Genomic DNA, 22,114 nt, shown 5'->3' with positions numbered 1-22,114 from the left:
ATGCCCAGGCATCCAAGGAGGTGTTCTGTGGGGAAATTGTTTGAGGCTGGCTAGGGGCTTGATCTTTGCCTGAGAAGAGACTGATGTGACATTAGCTTTCAACACTGCCTGTGTGCATAGGGAGAACCAGAAACAAAGCGTTTGCTCCTTCTTTCCATTTCCACTATTTTGGCTTCACTGGTGAAAGTGAGTTGCTTCTGGCTTAAACCAGTGACAGCAAGAGGAGGAAAGCATCAGAAACTCCAACTGTGGAAACCACAGGACTGTAGATATAGAGCCATAGATTCTGTTTATCATAATCTCTCTGTTCTGACTGTTGGAATTCACTCCAGGCTGTTTGGTGACCTTGTTCCCCAGAGTCTCTGCCTTTGCTGACTCACAGCATCAGAAGTGCAGAATTTGGCACTGGACTTTCCCAGGGCCATTGAAATCATGTGATGTGGCAGGAATGGTGCTGCTTCTCTCTGTCAGCTCTTCATCATCCTCAGGAAAGCAAAATGGGCGCAGTCCTCTCCCATATGTCTTTCCTTCACAGTATAGCAAAAGGCACTAAGTTTTAGCTGCAGCTAAATGAGGCCAGCAATTAAATCAAATCTCCCAGACACAGAAGAAGATCCATTTTATTACCCATCTCTTCACTTAATATCACAACAACTGTTAAAAGCTCTGACTGAGTATATTTTTTTCTTTCCTCTTTACAGATACCCTACAAGAATGGCTGGAAACATATCATCAGGATCTGGAACCCATGGGGCCATGGGGAGTGGAAGGGGCCCTGGAGTGACACGTATGATCTTAAAGCTTTAATTTCATAAGGAGAATCACTCTTGTATAGGCTTATTGTAAAGGACCACTACCTTGCACCTATCATATGATATACAGGAGGACTGCAAAAATGGTTCATAAATAAATAGGTGTTAGTTTTGCTAGTGTAATTCCATCAGTGTTTTCCTGACTAGAGAGATATTCATGTGTCACTCTTATGTGATTTAATAACATCCCTCCTCTCCCTGTTGCTAGCATCGCTCAGAACTTCTCTGCTGAGAAAAGTCAGGCTGGTGTGTTGCATCTGGATGGGTTGGCGGGTGGTGCAGACGTGTTTAAGGCTGGGAAAATAGCTATCTGCTCACACAGCATCCTCCCATTTTTTTGGAAGGGTGAACTATAATCCTAACTGCAATTGAAATGTCAGTAGAGTACATTCACAGGTAAGCTGCATAAATCAATAAATTATTGATTCATGCTCTGTTTATTTATCTTAAACTCTGCAGATAGTACAATTATAACTTAATTATAAACTTGCTGCTTGGAAACAACATGTTTGACTGGCTCATGTGCCCTCTACATGTTAATGCAGTATCAGCACTTCAGAGTGCTGTGCCTTGGTACCTCACTAACCTCTCCACCATGGGGACAGGTGATTTGAGCTTGGAGGGGAGAGGCAGGATTCCCCATCCCAGGGTGGGCAACTCAGACAGGCACAGCAAAGGCTCAGAGCTCTGTTTGCTGGCCTTGACTATGAAGGTATTGAGCATGGTCCTGTTCCCAAAGTGCAGTTTGAGAGACTGAAAATGGCCTGAGAGACAGAAAATCGTGCCTCATCTGCTTGTTGATTTTTTTTCCTGTTTGCAGCTCTCCTCAATGGGACCGTGTTGAACCTCAATACAGAGAAGCCCTCCTCAGAAACAAGGATGATGGAGAATTCTGGTATTTCCCAACTGACCCTTCTGTCAACCAGTTTTTCTGTTTGCATTCATTATGAAAAAAAAAAAAAAAAGAATCATTTAGGCAGTTCTCTGCTCTTAATGATGGCTCAAGTCACCACATGTTAGCTGTGTGTAAACAGCAAATGGGAGGTTGTCCTGACTCCATGGTTTCAGAGGAAATGAGACCTGGAGAAATGTAGCTGACCACAATAAGCTGGTTAAAAAAAAAAAAAAAAAGAGAGAAAATAGAAGAAAAATGAGAGAAGTAAAAATGACCAGCTTTCTGAGATGTAGTCATTTTGTCCCACTGTCCTTTCCCATCAAATGCCTAGCTTGAACTTTGGAATGGCTGGTGCTCGAAGAGGACTGCTGGCTGGGCAGGTCAAGGACTTGTACACTTGGCTGGTCTACAGGTGCTTGTGTTTTTTCATCACTTCTGATAACTCTTAGATCCTGTTTAGCCATGTGTGAGCCATCTTGTAGAAAAGTTGTTATTATTATTCAGAAAGGAAAGCAGAGGAATGGCAGGCTGGTCTGAGCAAAGCATGAGTGCAGAACAGGACACTGTGGATGGACAAAGCAAGGTGCAGGGGCAAAGATGTGCTGGAGATAGCAGGGATCCACGTAGGTACTACTGAACATGCCCTATAAATTTCACCAGGGCTTTAGGTGCAGTTAGGGCAGCCCAAATGCATTGAGAGCTGACCTCTTCTGCAAGGTATCAGCCAGCGCAGCCACAGCCTGCACTGCTCTCTGTAATCCCCTGCCAAAGACATGGAGAGTGACTGTGAGTACCTGACCAGTGTCTCAAAATGAAAGGTGAGATTTTCTCCTTCCTCTCCAGGATGTCCTGTAAAAACTTCCAGGAGCATTTTTCCTGGCTGTATATATGTAACAGCACCCCAACGTTTCTGGACTTTGGAGATCAGCGCTGCACAAAGTGGTCTGTGGACAGGCACATCAACCTGTGGCGTCCAGCCCTTGCCGCAGGCAGGAGCAACTATTCCCCAGGTAAGGAACGTTCACTGCAGTCACTCAGTCCCCTCCTCCTCCCCACTAATGGTTACAGTAAAACGTTTCCTCTGAGCCCCGAACTGCAGACATACCAATTGCCAGTTGTTAATGCCTGCCCTTTCCCTTTAGAGCACCTACCAGATGAAGAAGCAGAAAGAAAGCAGCAGCACTGGCTGCTAAGTTAAAACAGGAGACCTGGGAGTTAGAAACCCTGAACTGTATAAATCAAAATATGCTTGTCTATCTCGTTTCAACCAGTTGCAGTAAGTGTTACTGGGAACCTCATCAGAAAGTCTCATCTGGCAAATCTGTAGCTGATTTTACAGAGCAAGAAATACTCTGAAATTAAATGGCTATGAAATGAAATTAAATAATTGTGCTACAAAGCTCTATTTTGGAAGGTAGAAAGGCCTTTGAACAGATTGTTAGTTTTGCTGGCTGTGCAAGGACTCGTCTGGCATTGCAAGCTCCAATTATTAGTAGTGTTTTTAAAATCTTTCTTATTTTTTGACAGCTCCATCACTATTTGGGCTCTGTGTTTTTAATCTTGGATGGTAGCATGTGATTAGTGAATGAGCTGCTTCTTCTGCAGCACTGATCCCTGATTTAGCAGCAAAGAGGTTTCAGCTTAAAGGTTTCAGCCCCCTCCTCATAACCTCGATCACCTAAATTGCACCTTTGAAGCCACTCAACACAGCTACATGGCTTAAAGTCTAGACTGGTTTAAGCAGATGCTGCCATCTTTGTCCTTTTTTCCCCAGACTGGGCATTTTACTGTTTCCTTATTAGGCCAAAACCTTGGCCAAGAAGAAGCTTTTTCCCACTGGTCTTGTGACACTGGCCACTCTGTCTTGTCCATCACAAACACTAAAAGGAAAGAAGGAGAGAGAGTTTTGGATCATTTTGTCTTTCTCTTGTGTTTGTGATCTCCAAGCCACAGTCCTTTTCATCTCAGCCACTGGGTCAGGCAACTGATGAAAGGTTCACAGCTTTTCTGCCTCAGGGAAAGTGTGCAATACAGGTAAAGCAGATGTAGGAGGGGTGAGAAATCTGCATGACTTTTATGACTTTGCCAGAGATTTCCAGAGTGATTAATGTGCAATTAGTTTAACTCCAGATGCCTCAACTCCTACTGGTAATGTCGGGAGACTACATTGCTTTGTTGTATTGAAAGGATCTTGGAGCACTAACTGCCCTTTCCTCTGCGTCTGTGTAAGCAAGATCTGGCACAATAGGCTGCTACTGGTACATTTATGTTGCTGATATTAATCTATTAACACTTTCTCAGCAGGTGCAGCTTCAGGCAACCCTCAGTACTTTTTCAAAGTGCCAGATTATGACCCCAAAACCTATAATGTAGTCATTTCACTCATGCAAAAACATACTGAGGATATGCAGGATGCAAAAAACCTGAAGATTGGCTTTTTGCTCACTATGGTAAGCACAATCTGGTATCATGTAGGCACTGTTGTTTTCTGTGTGGCTTATTATACCTGTACATGGATGTGAAAGGCTGGATTGCCTTTTGGGCTGTAAGAGGAGAGCAGTCAGTATTTGCAGTGAATTTCTGGATGCCTTCTATCGTAGAACATCACAGGAAAAACAGAGTTAGGCAGGCTTAGTCTGCTTTATTCATGTCTTAAGAGAGGAAAGGTTGAACTTTTTGTTCTGCATCATCCCAAAATATCCCTGGGAAACTCAGGGACTCCTGAGGTTACAGGATGTGCCAGGGCAATATCGTCTGTGCCCAGAGCCACTGGACATGTGCCTTGCTGGCCTGGTACAAAGCATGACAGCCAGTACTAACCAGGATTTGAGCCTTACTCCAGATCTAGCAGGGAAGTGAGCATCTTCTTCTTCTCCAAAATGGGCCTGCCTTACTTATCCCCCCTTTTCTGGCACAGTAATGCCATGCAAAACCTATTTACAAAACACATGGAACGCTTTGCTCAAGACCAGCACCAGAGGTAACCCACTCAGATACCTGGGACCTCCACTACAGTTTCCCTGCTTTTTCTCTTGATGACTGTCCAGTGAGGTGCCATTTCAAGGGCAGTTGTTATCAGAGAATTACCAGGCTTACTGAAAGCCCAGTGCTAGTGTGAATGGATGCTAGCCTTTTCCAAAGTGTTTTTATTGTTGTCTAAGGAGGGTAGAAGGGAATTGTCCTTAACCTGAAGAAAAAAATGAAACAGACATGGCTATGACCCTAACTTCACAGTCTCCTGATCACTTGAGGGGTTTGTCCTTGTCCCAGGCTTTGAATAATTAATGCCTTAAGTCTAACAGCTCCTCATAAAGGAAGAGCATGGCTTTTTAGCTCATAAAAAAAAACCAAAACAAAAAAGAACCACACACACACACACAAAAAAAAAACCAAACCAAAATCAATCAAACAAAAAAAACCAGTCTCTAAGCAACAAAAGATATAATAAAAAGAGTTTTCCTTCAGTAAGTGGAACTCGCTATCTCCAAGCAAGGAGAGCCTCTGCCCTATGCAGATACCAGGCCTGCAGGACTTCATGGGGCCAGCTGTACCCCTTGGAATGAGTTGCTGCCCCCGGGAAATGGGGAACTTGCTCCTTTCAGCATCCTCATCAGCTTTCTCCAGCAGTCACCACACATGGAAGTCCCTGCATACTCTTGCATGATGCACGTCGAACTTGATCAGTTACCCATTTTAACAGAAATTACCTTCACTGGGAGGTCATGGTATAGGTCTTGGGTCCCTTAAAAAGAGGTTGTTTAATCAGGAAGGAGACTAGGGGACATATTTGCTCTATTTGTGCTTTATATTTAAATTTTCTTTCTTTGCCTCCAGTAGATGCTGAAGTTTGTTCATTTAGTTTTTCTCACTTTTGGTATGCCCCTAAAGATGGATGCAATTTGATGAGTATGTCAAGTCTGGATGGCACGGCCTCTGAGCTGATAGAGCTAAGCTCAGCTCAGGCTCAGTTTGGGCTTGTGATCCTGGGTGATCCTTGCTGATGGGCAAGGTCAGAACAGACTGTTAGGAGAGGCATCAGGATTCCCTCAGAGCACCTGGTCAGTGAGGGAGAGGGGAGAGCTGCGCTGCTCTGTCACACCACAGCTTTTAGTAATGTAATGATATTGGTACAAATCCACACAGCCGATTATACAGAAAATATTCCCCCATGGACACAGCCTAAATATTTTAACATGAGAGCTTGTCTACCAGCTCCTCACAGCCAGCCCAACCTCCTGCCCTGGTAGCAGCAGAAGCCAAGTCCAGGAGCTAAAACCAGGCTAGGTGTACAGTGCTGTTCCCCGGGTTTAGTTGTCAGTGTCTAGGGGAAGTCAGAGGTGGCATCTTTGCAGGAATGTTTACAGGGGGTTTTCCTTGTGCCGGGAAAGTGCAATTGCTAAGATTCATGTGGCTTCACTCTTCCTGCCTGAACTGCTTTCGCTGCTATTATTCATTAGCAGCATCATTCATTGACCAGTACCTTTTGAGACGGATCAAATTGTTGCTGTGAAGTTAAAAAAGTATTATGCCTGGGCAGGATGAGAGGGGAATGCGGTGCAGGCAAGGATGCAAACCAGAATGGACATCTCTGATAGCTCTAGGAAGCCTTTGATTAAATACAGACATGGAACACTAATATGTGGCTGTGAGGGAAGTTTAATGTTGTGTGATAGAGCTAAGCAATGTATAGAGGCTGATTCTTATCTCAAACCAGTTTTGACTCCATTGAGATATTAATCTGCTTCTGCTTTTTACCAGAAGGAATGTGGAATGAGACCCTAAAGTGAAAAACGGATTACACCATTTATTTCTTTGCAGCACTGCCCATTTCTATCTGCTCAAGATCTGACCTATAATACTTGGCAGTCTACATACCTTCCAGCTGTCTGTAACAGTAGTCATCTTTTATTTTTCCTCCCAAAATAGCAGTTTTATGTTATTTTCTCCCAAAGGCATGGCTCATAAATAACTCTGCCATGCTGTATAACTGTTCTAAATGGAATTTATACTCGCTGATGTATTTTGGAGAATATGTTTAGTAAGAGGTTTTTATTATGCTATCTTTAAATGTCATCATAGTAATAGCTGTTGCATTATATTTGTTTCATCTCAGCAAAAGTACTGGAATAACAGAAGAAAGATCAGAGTATTGTTTTCTTGTGACACTTGCTGGAAGGTTTGGGTTGTGATTCTTTAAACATTGTCATCTAGATGAGATGCTCGGTGAGCTCTCTGACCACTCTGAGTCACACTAGATCTCAGGGAAGTTTTAGTGACTATTCATCCTTGATTCCTTCATGAACCTCAGTCTGCTTAGTGGTAACTGAAGTCCTCCTCGAAGGACTCACATTCATTTTGCCTTCCGTTTCTTTCAGTTCCTCCACTCTTGTGCATATTTGCTGTGTCCTTGAATAAAGCCTGTTACCTGGAATGGGCTTTTCGTGCCACTGGGGAGGTTAAGGCATGTTAAGGTGCAGTAGTATATTGAGAGAGCTGTGGGAATGTAAGGCTGCTGTGGGTGTACTTGCTGATTTACTTTGGTTCCTGGTATGGAGGGGAAATAAATAGCTCGCTATATTTTTTCTTTCAGGAAAACTCCAAAGTTCTAAGACAAATTTTTTCCCTGACTCGAGATGTGACCAGCTACTTTGTCCTGAGCCCATATTCCTGCTACAACAGAGGACCAGGAATTTGAATTTCTCTTACGAATTTTCATAAAGAAACAAGACTACAATGAGTAAGATGATAAGTCCTCCTTATAGGCCCCAGGCTTGCAGTGTGCCAGGATTTAACAATTTAATGTCAGGATAGCTACTGTGGCAACTGGCTTTTGACATCCTCTAGAAGTGTGTTGGAAAGACACAAGTGAGTGCTAAGCCACCATGTTGAGGGGGATCAGATGTATAGTCATATGCATAGAGGTGGCCACTGCAGAACAGGGCAATAGCTCAGCTACAGGCACCAAAGGTCTCAGCTTTGTTGCAGAGCCACACAAGTGAACAATAATTTATGCCAGCTGGATGCTAGATGAAACAGGTCCCTTTCTGCTCAGAGTGGGACCTAGAGGACCAAAGAGCAGTAAAAGGCCTTGATCATTTTACCCAATCATCTCATAGACAGGCTGGCAGGGACTCATACCCTGCAGGTATGAGAGGAGTCTTGAAGATTAGTGGGAAAATGGTATCTTAGTTCATGCAAAGGCAACTGTTATCACGTTTTCACATAAAATCTGGATGTACTTTGCATAAAGAACAAGCCTTACCAAATGACCTTCAAGCATCAGATGTGCAGTAGCTTTCCTTCAGTTTTATAGTGGGGATGACTGCAGCTCTTGCCTCATAGGTCCATATGTTAATAATGAGATTGTTTTCTAGGCTTTGGCCCCTGGCAAAAATAGCCCAGAACCAACTAAGGCAACTACTTAGTTATGGAAAACAAACATGAAAATTCTGTGCCCTGGGCCGGACTGCTTTCAGCATGAGTAATGCACAAAATGGCTCAGCCTTGGGAGGCAGCAATCCCGGGAGAGCCTCTGATCCTTGTAGACCTTCCTGAGCTAGGCCAATGTGGGGATCCCCTTCCCATGGATCTCTGCAGCACTCACCTATATAATAGCACAGATGCTATAAATACAACATCTGGCTTGCCCAATTTATCTACCAAAACCAAAACTGAAGTATTGAATGTTGCTACTGAGTCTCAGAAGGGAATGGTGACGCAAGCTCAATTTCAGGCAGTCTGCAGACATTTAAGAGATGTTGTCTTTTAGTAGCCCAGATGCTATTTTTATTGCTGACTATTAAACTAGGCAAAGAGAAAGCAAGTTAAAATTTTATGTAGTTCAAGGCAGGACAACCCTGTCTTCTGTGTGTTGAGGTTAGTCTTGGTATTCTCAGAGTGAGAGGAGTTACCCTTTCTCTGCTGCTGGGCTTGCAAGGTCAACTCAGGGAAGGCAGTGGCCCCAGAGCAGCCAGAGACTCAGATCTGCTCATGTCTGCTTGCACAGAGAGACCCAGGGCTGGTACAACAGGCTTGACCAAACTGGGCCAGACTGGATGGTGTGGGTGCTGAGCATCTTGTGGGGCTATGGGCTGAGTGAGCGCTCCTGTTGGTGCCTGCCTTCTTCCACATCTTCAATTCAGTGCTCTGAAAAGGCCCATTCTCTTGCAGTTTGACTCTTGTAACTCTTTTCTAGGAACCCAAACTCCCTGCCCAGCCCAAAGCTGCCAATGGTAAGAGTCTGTGAAAATTGATGTACATACTAGTAATGCGTGGTTACTGGAGACCTGTCCATTTGGTAGCCACCTCTACTGACTCCCCTTCTTCCTTCCCTACATGCCAGACACCACTCTGCTCTTCTCTCCTTTCACCACCCAGTACCTGTCCCAGAGTTTGACTCTGGCACCCTGACACCTTGCTGGGAGAGGGGGTAACAAGCCTGGGGTGCCTTTCTGGAGAGAGAGGCGTGACAGTGAAGCCCTTCCTCTTCACGTGTCTTTTTCAGAGTCTGATTTCTGAAGGACACAAATATTAAACAGTCCCTCTGCCAACCATTCCATCTGTCCTTTTCACCTTGCCACATTTAACACTTTGACCAAGCAAATATAGCAGGGCAAGAACATTTCAAAGATATTAAATTTTGCAATGCCTGTAAAATGGGTATGTATCTAAGGAGGAGAGAAGGGGAAACTTTGATGAAAAAGTCACAGCTAGAGTTTGAACTCTTTTAAAAAGATCTCAAATCTGAGAGCAAGGTGATACATGCCTTCCCCAGGGAAATGGCTTCGTTTAGGTGCTTGCGCCCTATAGAGCACAGGAGTCCATAGAGATGAGGCCCAAAGCCCAAATAGCTTTCTTCTGATTTTCATCAGAATGTCTTCACAGACATAAGGGAAATGACACTTCAAAACTGGTCGCACCTCTAGTTCAACCCACATTTCAGCCTGTCTAGCCCAGTTACCATCTGTGGCCGGACTTCCTCGCTCTCAGCTGTGCAGGTTGCCAGAGCGGCTTCAGTCCACGCTGCTGTCTCACCAGTTGCTTGCAAAACCCTGCCACTGAGGGGCTGTTATTTACAGCAGTGCAAACTCAGAGCAGCTCTTTGGGGAGCCACAGGTGTAAAGCTGCTTCAGGAGAAAAGAAAACAGGGTCCTTTCCTTCTGATTCATTTTCCAGCTTGCAATTAAGCCCTATTAGAGGGGCAGTGTAAATGGTGGGTTATTATCTTGCCACTGACAAGCTGTCAGTTTACTTGACTGTTGTCATTAGCCAATGTTTTGATAATGACAAATGATGGTACCCACACTTTCTGCTCTTGTTCAGCTGTTTGGGCTTCACTGGTGTCAATTATCTTGCACAGAGCTGAAGGCATTGGGGCTTAGGCTTACATTTTTTTGGGAAAGCTTTATAATGTTAAGGATAGTTTCCATTAGTGCCTGGAGGGTTGGAAGAAAATCACTTAACCATTGAATTGCAATTGCTCAGGTGCAGTAAAGCCTGTCTTGGGGTTGAGAAGAGAAAGGAAGAGTCAACTCCTGCTCTATTTCCTTGGTCACATGAATCTTCACATTCCCTAAGCCAGTAGTTTTAACTGAGAGCTATCAATAAGGATCAGGCTCTTTATACTTAGGTATTGACTTGCTGAACTCCAGCCTGGATGTGTTCTGTATCTTCCTTAGGCCCTGACCTGCTCCCTCCTGGTTGTATCAAGTGATACCATCCAAATTATGCTTCTTTCCTCATTGTAGAAGCTCTTCCTCGCTCCTAGTTCACATTATCTGGGGGTGTTAAAACTACAAGCTCTACTGTATATTCCTTGCCCTCTCAAGTGCTGTTTGGATCTGCAGACTTCTGCCTCCAGTTGTTTTGTAATTGAATTATTTATGTGTGTACTTTTTCTTTGATCCAGGATGTACCAAGACAGAACGAGGACAGCTCCTATAAGGCTGTCTTCCTGAGATACACTAAGCAGGTATCCTATCTAAAGTATCTTGCTGAAACAAAATAAAAAAAGGCATATGGACTTGGAAAAAGAAAACCTGATCTACAGTGTTGATACAAGTCCATTTAGAAAAATGTTTTTTGAAAATGTGGCTCCATCCTCAAGTGGATGCCTTGAAAGGAATATTGATTGACCTGCCAAAATCCCCAGAAAAATGGGACATTCATCTGGGCTAGCCCCATATATCAGTGGAGAATTGGAGATTTGTGGTTGTGCTAGTAGATGTACTTTTTTTTTCTTTTTTTGGCTTTGGTTTGTTTATTTACTGAAAGCAATTAGAAAGCCTTGGGTATTCCCCCCTCTCATCAGCATAATTTTCCATTTGCCTTCATGACATTTGGAAACCAGACATCAGTCAGCATTTGAGTAATTGATTCCCGCTCTTTCAGAGCCAAACTCAATGTGTTCACAAGAGATGATTTTAATAGTTTAATAACCTGCTAGAAAGAATTCCTTGACTTAGTCAAGAGCAAAAAAAAGTCACTGCCAAAAGTCTTGGCACAATGGACCTCTTGCAGTTATTAGTTACATCAATGCATGAAGGTGGAAATGAACACTGGCTGCCACGCTGAATACCCTGGGAGTGTCTCCAGAGGGAGGTTCACTGATGGATAGCTGAGAGGGGAGCAGGCAGCAGTGCCTGTGCTCCCAGCCTGCCCACCCAGCTGCCTGCTGTGCCTATGGGCAGCTCCCCAGACAGGGGCTGGTGAGGTCAGCAGCTGTTCCCATCACTGATGAAAATACCCCGTGGTGATGGGAATGCCTGTAACTCTCCTGGAGACCCTTGTAGGGAAGGACAATGAGTGGATCAGCAGTGTGGAGGGCTTTGTTATACTCCAGAGGGGCTGCAGCTTTTCCTCTGATATAAGCAGAGGTCCTTCTTGGTTGCCACAGAGCATGAGTAAAAAAAGTTTTTGGCAAAAGTGACACAAAAGAAAACTTTACACTCACAGACCTCTCTTTGCACTTTATTCTACGTTAGGGCTCAGATATTGATGCCTTGCAGCTGCAACAACTCCTTAATGAAGTGATCCTTCAAGGTAAAGCTTTTACAACCCAGCTAATGTCTTTGGTGCTTCCTTATCCTTAGTCTAGTGCAAATTAGACAGAGGATTTAGTGGTGTCCTGATGGTCCTCAAAAAATCCTCAGTGTAGCTTACTGCACTGTTGGATCTTGAAGAATGACAAGTGCCTCCACCAGGATTCCTTTACGTGCACAACATTTTGCTTTTATTTTTAACAGAAAATCAGAATAATATTCACATGAAGAAGGCAGTGCAACCCAAACGAGCTGCTAACGGACTTTTTAATGCATGGCTGTCAGCAATGCTGTGCATCTGCTTTGAGCCAAAATTTGCCCTCCACTCCCCCTCCCCATCTGCTAAGGTACAGCCTCTGCTTCCCAGACCCACCCTACCCCATGCTGCCCTCCTTCTGGATGTCCCTGCAGCCCTCATGAGCACCCCTTCCTGCTCAGTGCCCCACCAGCTGCAGCAGGAGCTCAGACCCTGGCTGGGCTGCACCAGTGAGTGCCCCAGGGAGCTGAGCCTCCCACTGTCACCCAGTTTCTTCCAGTTCAGCCCTGGCCTGCATAGCTCCTCTGCAGATGCCCCAAGCTGGCTTTCAGCATTTCCCAGCTCTCTTAACCTCGCCACTTTGAAAAGAGCATGAGAAAAGGTCACAGCCAGAGGGCTTAAACCAACTCACATGCACAAGGCTCAAAGTGCTTAGAACTTGCTAATTCAGCATAAATGGACTTTCTTACCACTTGTTCCCTTATCCTTATTCTGAGAGGAAGGAGTTTCCTTCAGGGCAGGTAGGTGGGTAGAGACTGTGCAGAGTTAGCTACCTGTGAGCCCAAACAGGGCAAGGGAGCAGTAGAGATGTCTGAGACATGCCAGATTCCCTCAGTGGACCTCAGCCTGGCACATATCCCTTCCTGCTGTTTAAGAACCTGAGCCAGATCTGGGGCTTTTTAGCTATGTGAGTCTTCAGACTGGTGTCCTCCTTCCCTCCGAATGGTGGCCTGATGCCTCTGTTAACCCCCTTACTCTCACTGATTCCTTCTATTTTGTCCATCCTTGCAGATGAAATGACCAGCCTGGGAGGAACATTCAGCTTTGATGCATGCAGAGCCATTTTAGCTCTGATGGATGTATCCTTTCAACAGACGCAATAAACTTCCCCAGTGCTGCCCATCCTTGCCTTGAGTTATGGCTGAGCCGAGTGTCCCTGTGTGAGAACCTGCAAGTAAATATTAGCCATGGTCCTCAATAAATAACTGTCCCAGAGTCTATCAGGGACTTTGCCATGCATGCCCTGGCTCTGGTGTTTCTGCTGAAAGGTGAGGATCAACCTTCTGTTACCAGCCAACACTCCTAGCACTGCCTGCAAAGCTGCTGTTAGGGGCAGAAGCACGGCCACTGCCAAATCACGGGCACTTGATTCATCCTTTCCAGTGTACCTTCCCTATTTGTATGGATCATGCAGTCTTTTTACTGTTAATGGGACAACACTGGAAACACGTTGCCAGCTGTTGTAGGACAAGAGGACTGCTTGATGAAAACAAATTCTTTCCCACGTCTTTTCTCCCCCTTGCTTGCTTACTGTCTCTTTTCTTCCATGCCTTGAAATAAATTTGAGACATTTTCAGACCTTTATAAACTGGCAGGGAATGAATAAAAATGAGCAGAAGCCCCTCTGTCTTTCCAGATTTCTGCATCTAGGCAGTGAAATTTTTCCCCCTTTCCAAAACGCCTCCTGGGCTTTGCAGGTGCTGTGAATGTGTGGCACATGCAAAGAACTGACAAAGCCACTTCTCAGCTTTAATCAAAGATTAATTTTTCATTGTGTGAGCTGCATGCATCCCACGTACAGTGTTGACCTATCCTGGCCTTTAAAGGCAGGATCAGCTTTTTTCCACTCAGATTTCATGGCAGTGGCACTTGTCTGCTTATATTTCACTGGTAATCAGTTTTGCTTTCAGGCAGTTTTCACCATCCCAACTGCATGAGGTGAGGTGCTGAATGTCTGCCCAGGACCCCTGGGTGGTGTGTGGAGAGGAGCAGTTCCACTGCCATAGACCTTTGAGCATCCCTGGGGAACGCCTGCTGACATCCCTCGTGGTGAAGTGTTCTCTTCTGTGAGGCATATCATGGCTCAAAGGCTGCTGCCACCTTCTGACAGCAGGCATCAGGATCAGCTCCTCATGCTCCTGGCGCCTTCAGTGCCTGTTCCTCCAGGAGGATCCAGCCAGAGCTAACCCTGTGCTGCCTCATGTACAGGGGGAAGGCAATGTGCACACACAGCTTAGAGTATGGGGTCACCTTCATCCACAGGGCCCCTTGTGCTCGGTAGCTAAATGTCAACTGAAGCAATCACTACAGGTTCCCTTGTGGTTAAAGGCACTGTATAATAGAAACCTTTTGTTGTTTGTGAGCACAGGTATGAGCAGCTGTACAATGTGCCAAAGAAGATGATTTTAAGCATAACTGAGAGCAGAAAAGCTCTTGGCTTTCTCCACACAATGTAACAGACAGAAGAGACCATGTCTTACGTCTTTCTTTACGTGAAGGCAGCATCCTTGGGAACAAAGACAGCCAGGTTCAACTTCCATTAAGAGTTCCGTTCTTAACTGAATGCCCAGCTCAACTCGAACGGGCGACTGACGCTGCGGGAGTTCGGGAGCCTCTGGCGGAGTCTCATGAAGTACAGGGTACACGGGACCCTCTCCCTATCCCCCTCTTCTCCTCTGACACTGCACTTTGCATCAGCAGGGTGCAGATGTTCTGTCATATCAAAGCGCTGAGGATAAAAATGCTCCAAAGGTTCCTTGCTCTGGATGGGGGGGACACATTTCCATCCTCTCATGTAAAGGTTGAGAGCTCAGGGAGCAACGGTCTGTGTAAGGTGCTCCAAATGAGCAGCCAAGGCTTTTCTAGCGCTGGGAATACTGAGGGGAAAGTGGAGAACGGTAGGGAGGTCAGTTAGACTCAGAACCCAATGGAAATTCCTGTTTATGTGCCACCACTGGAAATTTTTAAAAAAGCTTTCTCAGCTGAAAGAAGTTCTTGAACAGAGTAATCTGAAAAGTGTCACTTCTTGCTGCAGTTTGTAGTGGAAATGTGTAGGATCCAATGGAAGTTTATCTAGGACAAACGTCTGCTCCAGGATAAGCATTAGGTCTGAAAGCAGCAAACACAGTAGGTTGCTATTTAGGAACCCACCTAAATTCAGAGCCAAGGCATGCATTGAAGGTTCTCTCTGTTGGGTCCTTCTCCCTCAGTCTTGGTACAGGATAGGAAGTTTTCCTGAAGCCTCAGGGTTGGGTGGGCTCTGCTTTGTCATCCCTCTTGAGGTGGTCTGAGGCCATCTAGGACATGGGGTGCCAGTTCCTCATCTAGCAGTCGTGCTCTTTCCACTAACAACATCACAAGTGTGGCTTGTGGGGTTTCAACAGTGTGTTGGGAAAGATGACCTCCCCATCATTCTGGCACTCAGGACTCCTGGCTTATCTCATATGTTATTGGTAATGTCTTTTTGTCAGTGGAGGTGTGAGTATTCCCATTGCTGCCTGCACATGTAAACCAGGGAAAGTTAGCAAAAAGGCTTCCATCCACCCAAAACTGTGGGATTGCTTACACAGTCACATACTGTTTGAGCCTTCTGGAAATGGGTCTCCCTTGTCACAGTCATCCCATCTCATCTGTGTAACTTCTTTGCAGCCTATTTATTAAGGAGGGAAAGCCTCCTACATAATTAGATGAAGCAATAAACTTGGGGAATGCTTATAGAGCCCTGAAATCTACCTTTACACTGTTTTTTAGGATATCTTCAGCAAGGCAGACAGGAACCATTCTGGATTTCTTGATGTATCTGAACTGAAGAGCGCGATACAGACAGCAGGTACGTCCATAGCTCCCTTTCTTGTCCCTGTGGCAGTGAAGGAAAGGATGAAAAAGAGAGAGGAGAAAAAAAAAAAATTCAGGGAGAAAGTGGTTTGGATTGCACAGAGGTGCCAGTTAGACCACAGCTCTGCTCCGAGATCTGCATTGTTTTAGGGCATTGAGACAGAAAGCTCATTTCAGAGAGAAACCCTTGGCACTGCAGCTGGGGAGCCAGCAGAGAGGCAGAACCGGCCAGAGCCTTGCAGAAGAGCTTACCCATAGTCTCTCTAGGTTATGGACAGTCAATGCTTGCACCCAATTCCTGCACTTTCTCTCCTGGGCAGTGACTAAGTCTGCAAGGGAAAGCTACAGTGACAGACATTTATTTAGTTTGCACTGACCTCTGTTGGCTACATGAATGCTGAAATTTGCAGTGAGTACATAGGACCCCTTCATAAGAGTGAAGCATTTTAGCTGGAACATCTCTCCAAAGAATTTGTGCATGAAATACAGCTCAGAGACAGCAATCTTCTTAAAAACCATACAGTAGAGAAGCTCCCACTTGGTTACCTGGAGCTTGGAGGGGTGTTGTACCCAGGAGGAATCTAGTGCAGAATAGCTATTCATGGAAGCCATGAGGTGAGGGGAGGTATGTTTAATTTTTTTGTTGCTGTGAGGTGGACAGAGCATTAGCATCTGTCTGAGGAGCACAGCACTAATGTGCCAAATGTCAAAGGAGAAACTGCCAGGTCCATTCTGTAAGAAAGGTGCTAAAGTGTAAAACTGGGAGGAATACTGTACACTGAGAAGTCCTGGCAGCAAAATCAGTGCAGCTATCTGAAGAGATAAAAAAGGCACCATTAATGAGCACATTCGATACATCTTAGGCTATAAGCAGTTCTGAGTGGGGGAAAAAAGAAAATTAGAAGCTCATTGTTGCTGCCTTCTGAGCCAGAGAGCTGCATTTGAATCTGGCTTTGCATTAGGATGACCCCCATCCTAGCTTTTAAGCAGGAAGGAGTGGACAGCCCCAGAAGGTGTTTGGGAGGTTGGTGCTACCTCTGGAAATGGCACTAATGTATCTAAACACAGCTCCTATCCAGCTGTTCCCTGAAGTGTTCAGGGCTTACCCAGCAGAACACTGAAGTCTGTGCTTGATTTTCACTGTTGTCCTCATTCTTCAAAGCATAATAGCGATGGGTCAAACTTTCTGCCAAGTGAGGCAGGCTAGCTGCATTAACAACCCTGCTGCCCTGAAATGAAGGAGCATTGGCCTGGTGTATTTACAAACTCCTCACTGGCAATATTGACTGCATCAAACTAATTTTAAGAAACATGCCTGTATTTTAAAGCTTGACTAAAACCAGAGCGAGGAATGCAGCAGACAAAAGGCCTGGGGAGTAATCTTACAAATAAGCAACAGCATGTAACTGAAACGTCTTGGGGACAGAGAGGACTGACACTTCACTCTTGTTGATGAGGTTAATTGAGAGACATTGCCAGGTGAGAAGGTTTCAGAGCAAGTATAGCCCAGACAGACCACGCCAAATTGCTCATATTTTACTAGGGTAAGACATAATTGTAGCATGTAAGCAGCACTGCAATGCTTGCTGGAATCTGCTCTCCAGAGAGAGCTTGACTGAGTTCCCACTACCTTCAAAGGGTTAAAAATGAGATTAGAATTCATTGCCTGCTACTACAGTGGTTCTTGGCAGCAGCTTAAAACCAGAATCAAAGAAGAAATTTCATTAATTTTTTTTTTTTTGTTATTAACTTTTCCTCCTAGGAAAAAAAATCTAAAATCATATTTATCTTAATTTGAAATCTATCTTAAGCCTAAATGTATTGCCATGATTTAAATATTCAGCATTGTGTCTTCTGCTGAAGACCTCCAACTAGGCTCATGCAACCAGTTTGTTGATGTACTAACCCACCTCCATTGGCTGTATCTCCCCCTACACAGTGTAAAGAAACCATTTCCTTCTTTTTAACTTGTTCAACTAATTTAGTTCAATGATGACTTCACTTAAAACTGAAAAGTTTAGAGCTGGTTGAAAAAGCAGGGAAGTTACTTCTCTTCCAGCTGAGCCACTAAAATCTAGGAGTGAACAAATGAGACTTTCCTGAAATCTCAGAGAGAGCATTAAACCAAAGCTATCCATTCAGTTCTCTGCAGAAAATTTCTCCTTTGTTTAGCAAATCAGCTTAGTACAAAATATATTTAAATCATTCCTCTTACATAGTGAGCACATTTAGGGTAGTTTTATTTAACTAATAAAAGACTCATTCTAAAAGGCAATTTTTGTTCATTCAATTGAATACCAATTTCCATCCAAACAGACTGTGACACAAATACTGAATAATCAGCTAATAAAAAAAGAAATGCACCCTTCACCATTTCCTAATAGACGAGAAAATGTAAAAATTAAGAATCCCAGGCATGCTATACTGAATAATAGCACGATCATGCGATATCTCCCTGTTCGGCAGAAAGGGCCAGAGGTATTGCAGATGTTACACTCAGACTTTAACAGTCATGAGCCAAAGAAAATCACCCTTTCTTATAGCTAATAAAAGCTAAAAAGGCAAATCAAAGTAACACCAGATGAGTTAACTCAGTGTTTCCTTCTTGCTGACCTAAGCCACAATTTGAGTAGGCGGCTAGATGGACCTGGATCTTCCATCACCCTACCTCGATGCTTATATTTGGGGAGAAGCAAGCTGCTGCCCAGGGATGCAGAGACCTGCCGTGACAGGGTGGGGGGCTGAGGGAGGGCCCCAGAGTCTTTTCAGGGTGCACAAGGCCATCAGAGCCAGTCCATCACCCCGCAGGGTGTCCCCGGCGCTGTCGTTGCTCTTCCCTCCCCAGGTCTGGCAGCTGACGAGCAGCTCCTGCGGCTGCTGGCCATGCGGTACGGCGATGGGGCCGGCAGAGTTGGCTTCTCCGACTTCGTCTGCTGCATGCTGCGCCTTGAGACCATGACCTGTGAGTCCCAGCGCCGGGCCGGGCTCGGGCAGGGGTGTGGCAGCAGGGCAGCTCGCAAAGCCAGGCTCAGGGCAGCGGCAGGAGGCAAGGGACACAAGGCGAGGCACGATGAGAACGTATGTCTAACAGCATAGCTTGGAACAACAAACCTGCCTGGAGTCCTGGCATGGTCCAGGCATCCCCTTGGGCAGCCTGTTTTCTAGAAGCCAAATTTATCTCCAAGGCACAGGAGCAACTGGCAGGTAGAGAGGTTTAGTGCAGAGAGAAAGCAGCAGCTGGGAATACTGTGATGCCTTTGCTGAAAGGAGCCAGAAGGAAGGTCAGCCCCCAGCTGCCCCAGAGCTTATCCACATGACTGTGGGCTGCAGGAGCACCACAGTGCCCTGTGGTTTTTTTCCCTACTGAGGAGCAGTGGTAATGTATAACCAGAGCTTCTCTTGAACTGCCAGTCCTTTCTTGCTGCACGGATTTAGCCTGGCCTCTGCAGGCTGTCCTCAGAGCCCCTATGCACTGAGACTCATTTTCTGAAACCAAGACATGCCTTTGTGCTGGTGGCCTTCCACACAAGCTTGAGCTTCCTGATCCACAGCAGAGCTTCCTCCAGAGTGGTGTGGGGCATTTCTGGTACCACTGAGAGGAGACTGCATGCATTCATACCCAGTGAAGAGGAATGAGGCAACACATCTCAAGTGGAAAAGTGGAAGGCTTTCTCTGTTGATTAATAGTCAGGCAAGTTTGAATCACAGCAGAGGAGGCACTTTTTTTTTTAATTGGAGAGATGTTTTTCCCACCAACTTCAGTAAAGTTCACTCAGTTTTTTTGGCAAGGAGAAGGTCTGAGATGCTCCTCAGCGGATAAACAAATTCATGTGCTCTGCTGAGCTATTGTCTTGCAGTTGCAAGGAGGGACTATCTGTAAATAAGCCTTTGCCTAAAAGTAAACTGAATTCTGATTTACAAAAGCGTAATTTTTATTACTCTAATAACAAACATTTTGACTGGAAGTACTGGTATTTAAACACAGCAATTGTGACCCATGTGCTAGAACATTGTTGCAGCAGTTTAGTTCATCTTTGGAGTGAGCTGGGTTTCAAGAGCATGTGGAAATGAGTGTTCATTTTTTTCCCTGGGCCAATAGTGGGCAGTGGATCCGCTCACACAGTACTGCCTAAAATCCCATTTCAGGGGAGTACAGCAGAAAGAGCTCAGCAAGTCAGAGAGTGTCCTGATTTTAATTCTTTCATTAAAAAAACAGATAACTTGTAAACACCTGGATTTTTTTTTGCTATTATACTTGTCACTTGCTGTAGATGAAAATGATGGAATTAGTACCACAGAGGTATTTAAAAAAAAAATCTTACATTTTAAGTGCCAGTGTAAAGACAACTCCTTTACATCCATGTCGAAAGAAATCTCTAGAAATTTCATTTCTGTCTGTAATGGATGTCTTAAAATGCTCTCAACCCTTTCAGTTATCACTTTACAGAGGTTTAATGTGGAATACGTTTCTCCAACTTTTCACCTCATTGTGAATGAGATTGTTACAGGCGAGGATAAGGGTGCCAAGTGGGAATAAAAGGTAGTCCACTTTTATGATGATGTGAATGCAGCAGGGAAGATAAAATCTGTCCCACTTAACTCATTACTCAGCCTTTCAAGATAGCCAGAGATCAGACCCAAACCAAAAGCAGCAGCTTCTTTGCAAATTCTGTTTAACTGGAGTTAATGAAGCAGTAAAGGGGCACTTTTACTGATCAGAGGAGGTAACTCAGCTCTGCCATTTGTTCCTAAAAAGACTTCTGGGCTGAAGTCCAGCCCTGAAAATACAACCTTGTGAAGGGACTGGGTAGAATATAGGGATTTCCATGGTTCATCGTTAGCTTTCCTTGCTGCTTTCTTTCTGCTCTGGATCATAGAGGTAGCTCTGGTTACTTCTTAAAGGGCAAATCAGCAACGTACCCTTCTGGCCTGGTCCCAGCAGCCTTGAGCTTTTGTCTCTTTGTCTCTTTTGTCTAAAGTTGGGCATGTCTCAAAACATTCATGATCTTATAATGCTTTTTCCATTCAGGATGGAAAATAGGCTACTGGAGAAACATGTCATTCAAGGACAGACAGACTTAAATTTCTCTCCACTTTTTATTACTGTTTACACCAGCACAGTTCTAGGAGAAAAGCAATTTCAAAATAAATAAAAAGGACTCCAAATACTGTGTTTTGACTTTATCCGAACACTTGGGTTTGAACATTTCTCCTAGAGACACTGCAGTATAAATGTGCACATAGAATATCAATATTTGAATGGATTTAAATTTTCTGATGGCAGAGTGTTGTGTCAGAAAACTTTCAGCAATGTTAATTTCAAACTCTAGCTGAGTAACAGCAGGATCTGCATTTGTATTCCCTGGAAAAGCCTTGCGAGGCATACTAATAACTTGAAGAGAATCACTTTCTTTAGGGTACACTGTGATCACATACTGCCAGGGAGGATGGAAAAGGCCCAACAGAAAATTTCCCTGTGGGAAGATGTGTTTTATTAGTTCACCGTTCTGCTGTCAGTTTTCAGGTGGGAGGTACAATTGAAACTAATTATGAGAGGAGATGACAACAGTCACATTGTATGCATGAGATGTGGCTCAGCAGGGCAGTGTGGGTGGACACCTGAGCCAAGCAGAGCATCCCAGCACAGGGATTGCAGCTCTCTTCCTCAGCTGCCACAGCCTTACTATAGAATCATAGAATGGTTTGGGATGGAAGGGACCTTAAAAATCCAACCCCCCAGCCATGGACAGGGACACATTCCACTAGATGGGTTTGCTCAAAGCCCCATCCAACCTGGCCTTGAACACTTCCCGTGGTGGAGCATCCATAATTTCTTGGGCAACCTGTTCCAGGGTCTCACTGCCCTCACAGTAAAGCATTTCTTCCTTATACTTAATCTACCCTCTTTCAGCTCAAACCCTTTACCCGTTGTCCTATCACTACACTCCATGACAAAGTGTCCCTCCCCATCTTTTCTGTAGGTCCCCTTTAAGTACTAGAAGGCTGCTATAAGGTCTCCCTGGAGACTTCTCTTCTCCAGGCTGAACGACTCTAACTCTCCCAGCCTGTCCTCACAGGAGAGGTGTTCCAGACCTCTGATCACCTCCATGGACCTACTCTGGACCCACTCCAGCAAGTCCACATCCTTCTTACACTGGTGGGGTCTTGCCAGATCAGAGTAGACGGGGAGAATCACCTTCCTCGATTGGCTGGTCACACATCTTATGGTGCAGCCCAGAATGCACTTTGCTTTCTGAACTATGAGTGCACATTGCTGGCTCATGTTTGGTTTTTTATCCACCAATATCCCCAAGTCCTTATCTGCAGGGTTGCTCTCAATCTACTCATTGACAGGACGGTACTTATGCTTGGGATTGCCTTGACTTGTGTGCTTGTCTGTGTCGCATTCTGGCTTCCTTGTCATGAAACACGAGGTTTTTTTGTTCTACTCCTAGATGCATTTCAAAACTTAGCAGAGGGCGGATCACAAATTTTG

The 22,114-nt window shown here is 44.8% G+C and overlaps 1 protein-coding gene across 1 annotated transcript in view; it reads left to right on the top strand.

Moving 5' to 3' along the window:
• Window positions 1-20,155, top strand: part of LOC103773382 (calpain-13-like) — a 28,619-nt gene extending 8,464 nt beyond the window's left edge. The window contains exons 5-14 of the mRNA XM_008940746.1: window positions 702-787; window positions 1,633-1,707; window positions 2,551-2,717; window positions 4,012-4,157; window positions 10,616-10,678; window positions 11,691-11,748; window positions 11,952-12,094; window positions 15,535-15,613; window positions 18,464-18,580; window positions 20,052-20,155. Of these exons, the coding sequence (XP_008938994.1) occupies window positions 702-787; window positions 1,633-1,707; window positions 2,551-2,717; window positions 4,012-4,157; window positions 10,616-10,678; window positions 11,691-11,748; window positions 11,952-12,094; window positions 15,535-15,613; window positions 18,464-18,580; window positions 20,052-20,155 (1,038 nt within the window). The remainder of the gene's footprint in view (window positions 1-701; window positions 788-1,632; window positions 1,708-2,550; window positions 2,718-4,011; window positions 4,158-10,615; window positions 10,679-11,690; window positions 11,749-11,951; window positions 12,095-15,534; window positions 15,614-18,463; window positions 18,581-20,051) is intronic.
• The last annotated feature ends 1,959 nt before the right edge of the window (window positions 20,156-22,114 follow it).

The sequence above is a fragment of the Merops nubicus genome, unplaced genomic scaffold (assembly GCF_000691845.1).
Source record: "Merops nubicus isolate BGI_N331 unplaced genomic scaffold, ASM69184v1 scaffold1645, whole genome shotgun sequence".
NCBI classification, from domain to species: Eukaryota; Metazoa; Chordata; class Aves; order Coraciiformes; family Meropidae; genus Merops; species Merops nubicus.
The sequence above is the reverse complement of the archived record's forward strand: the minus strand, read 5'-3'. Positions and strand labels throughout refer to the sequence as shown.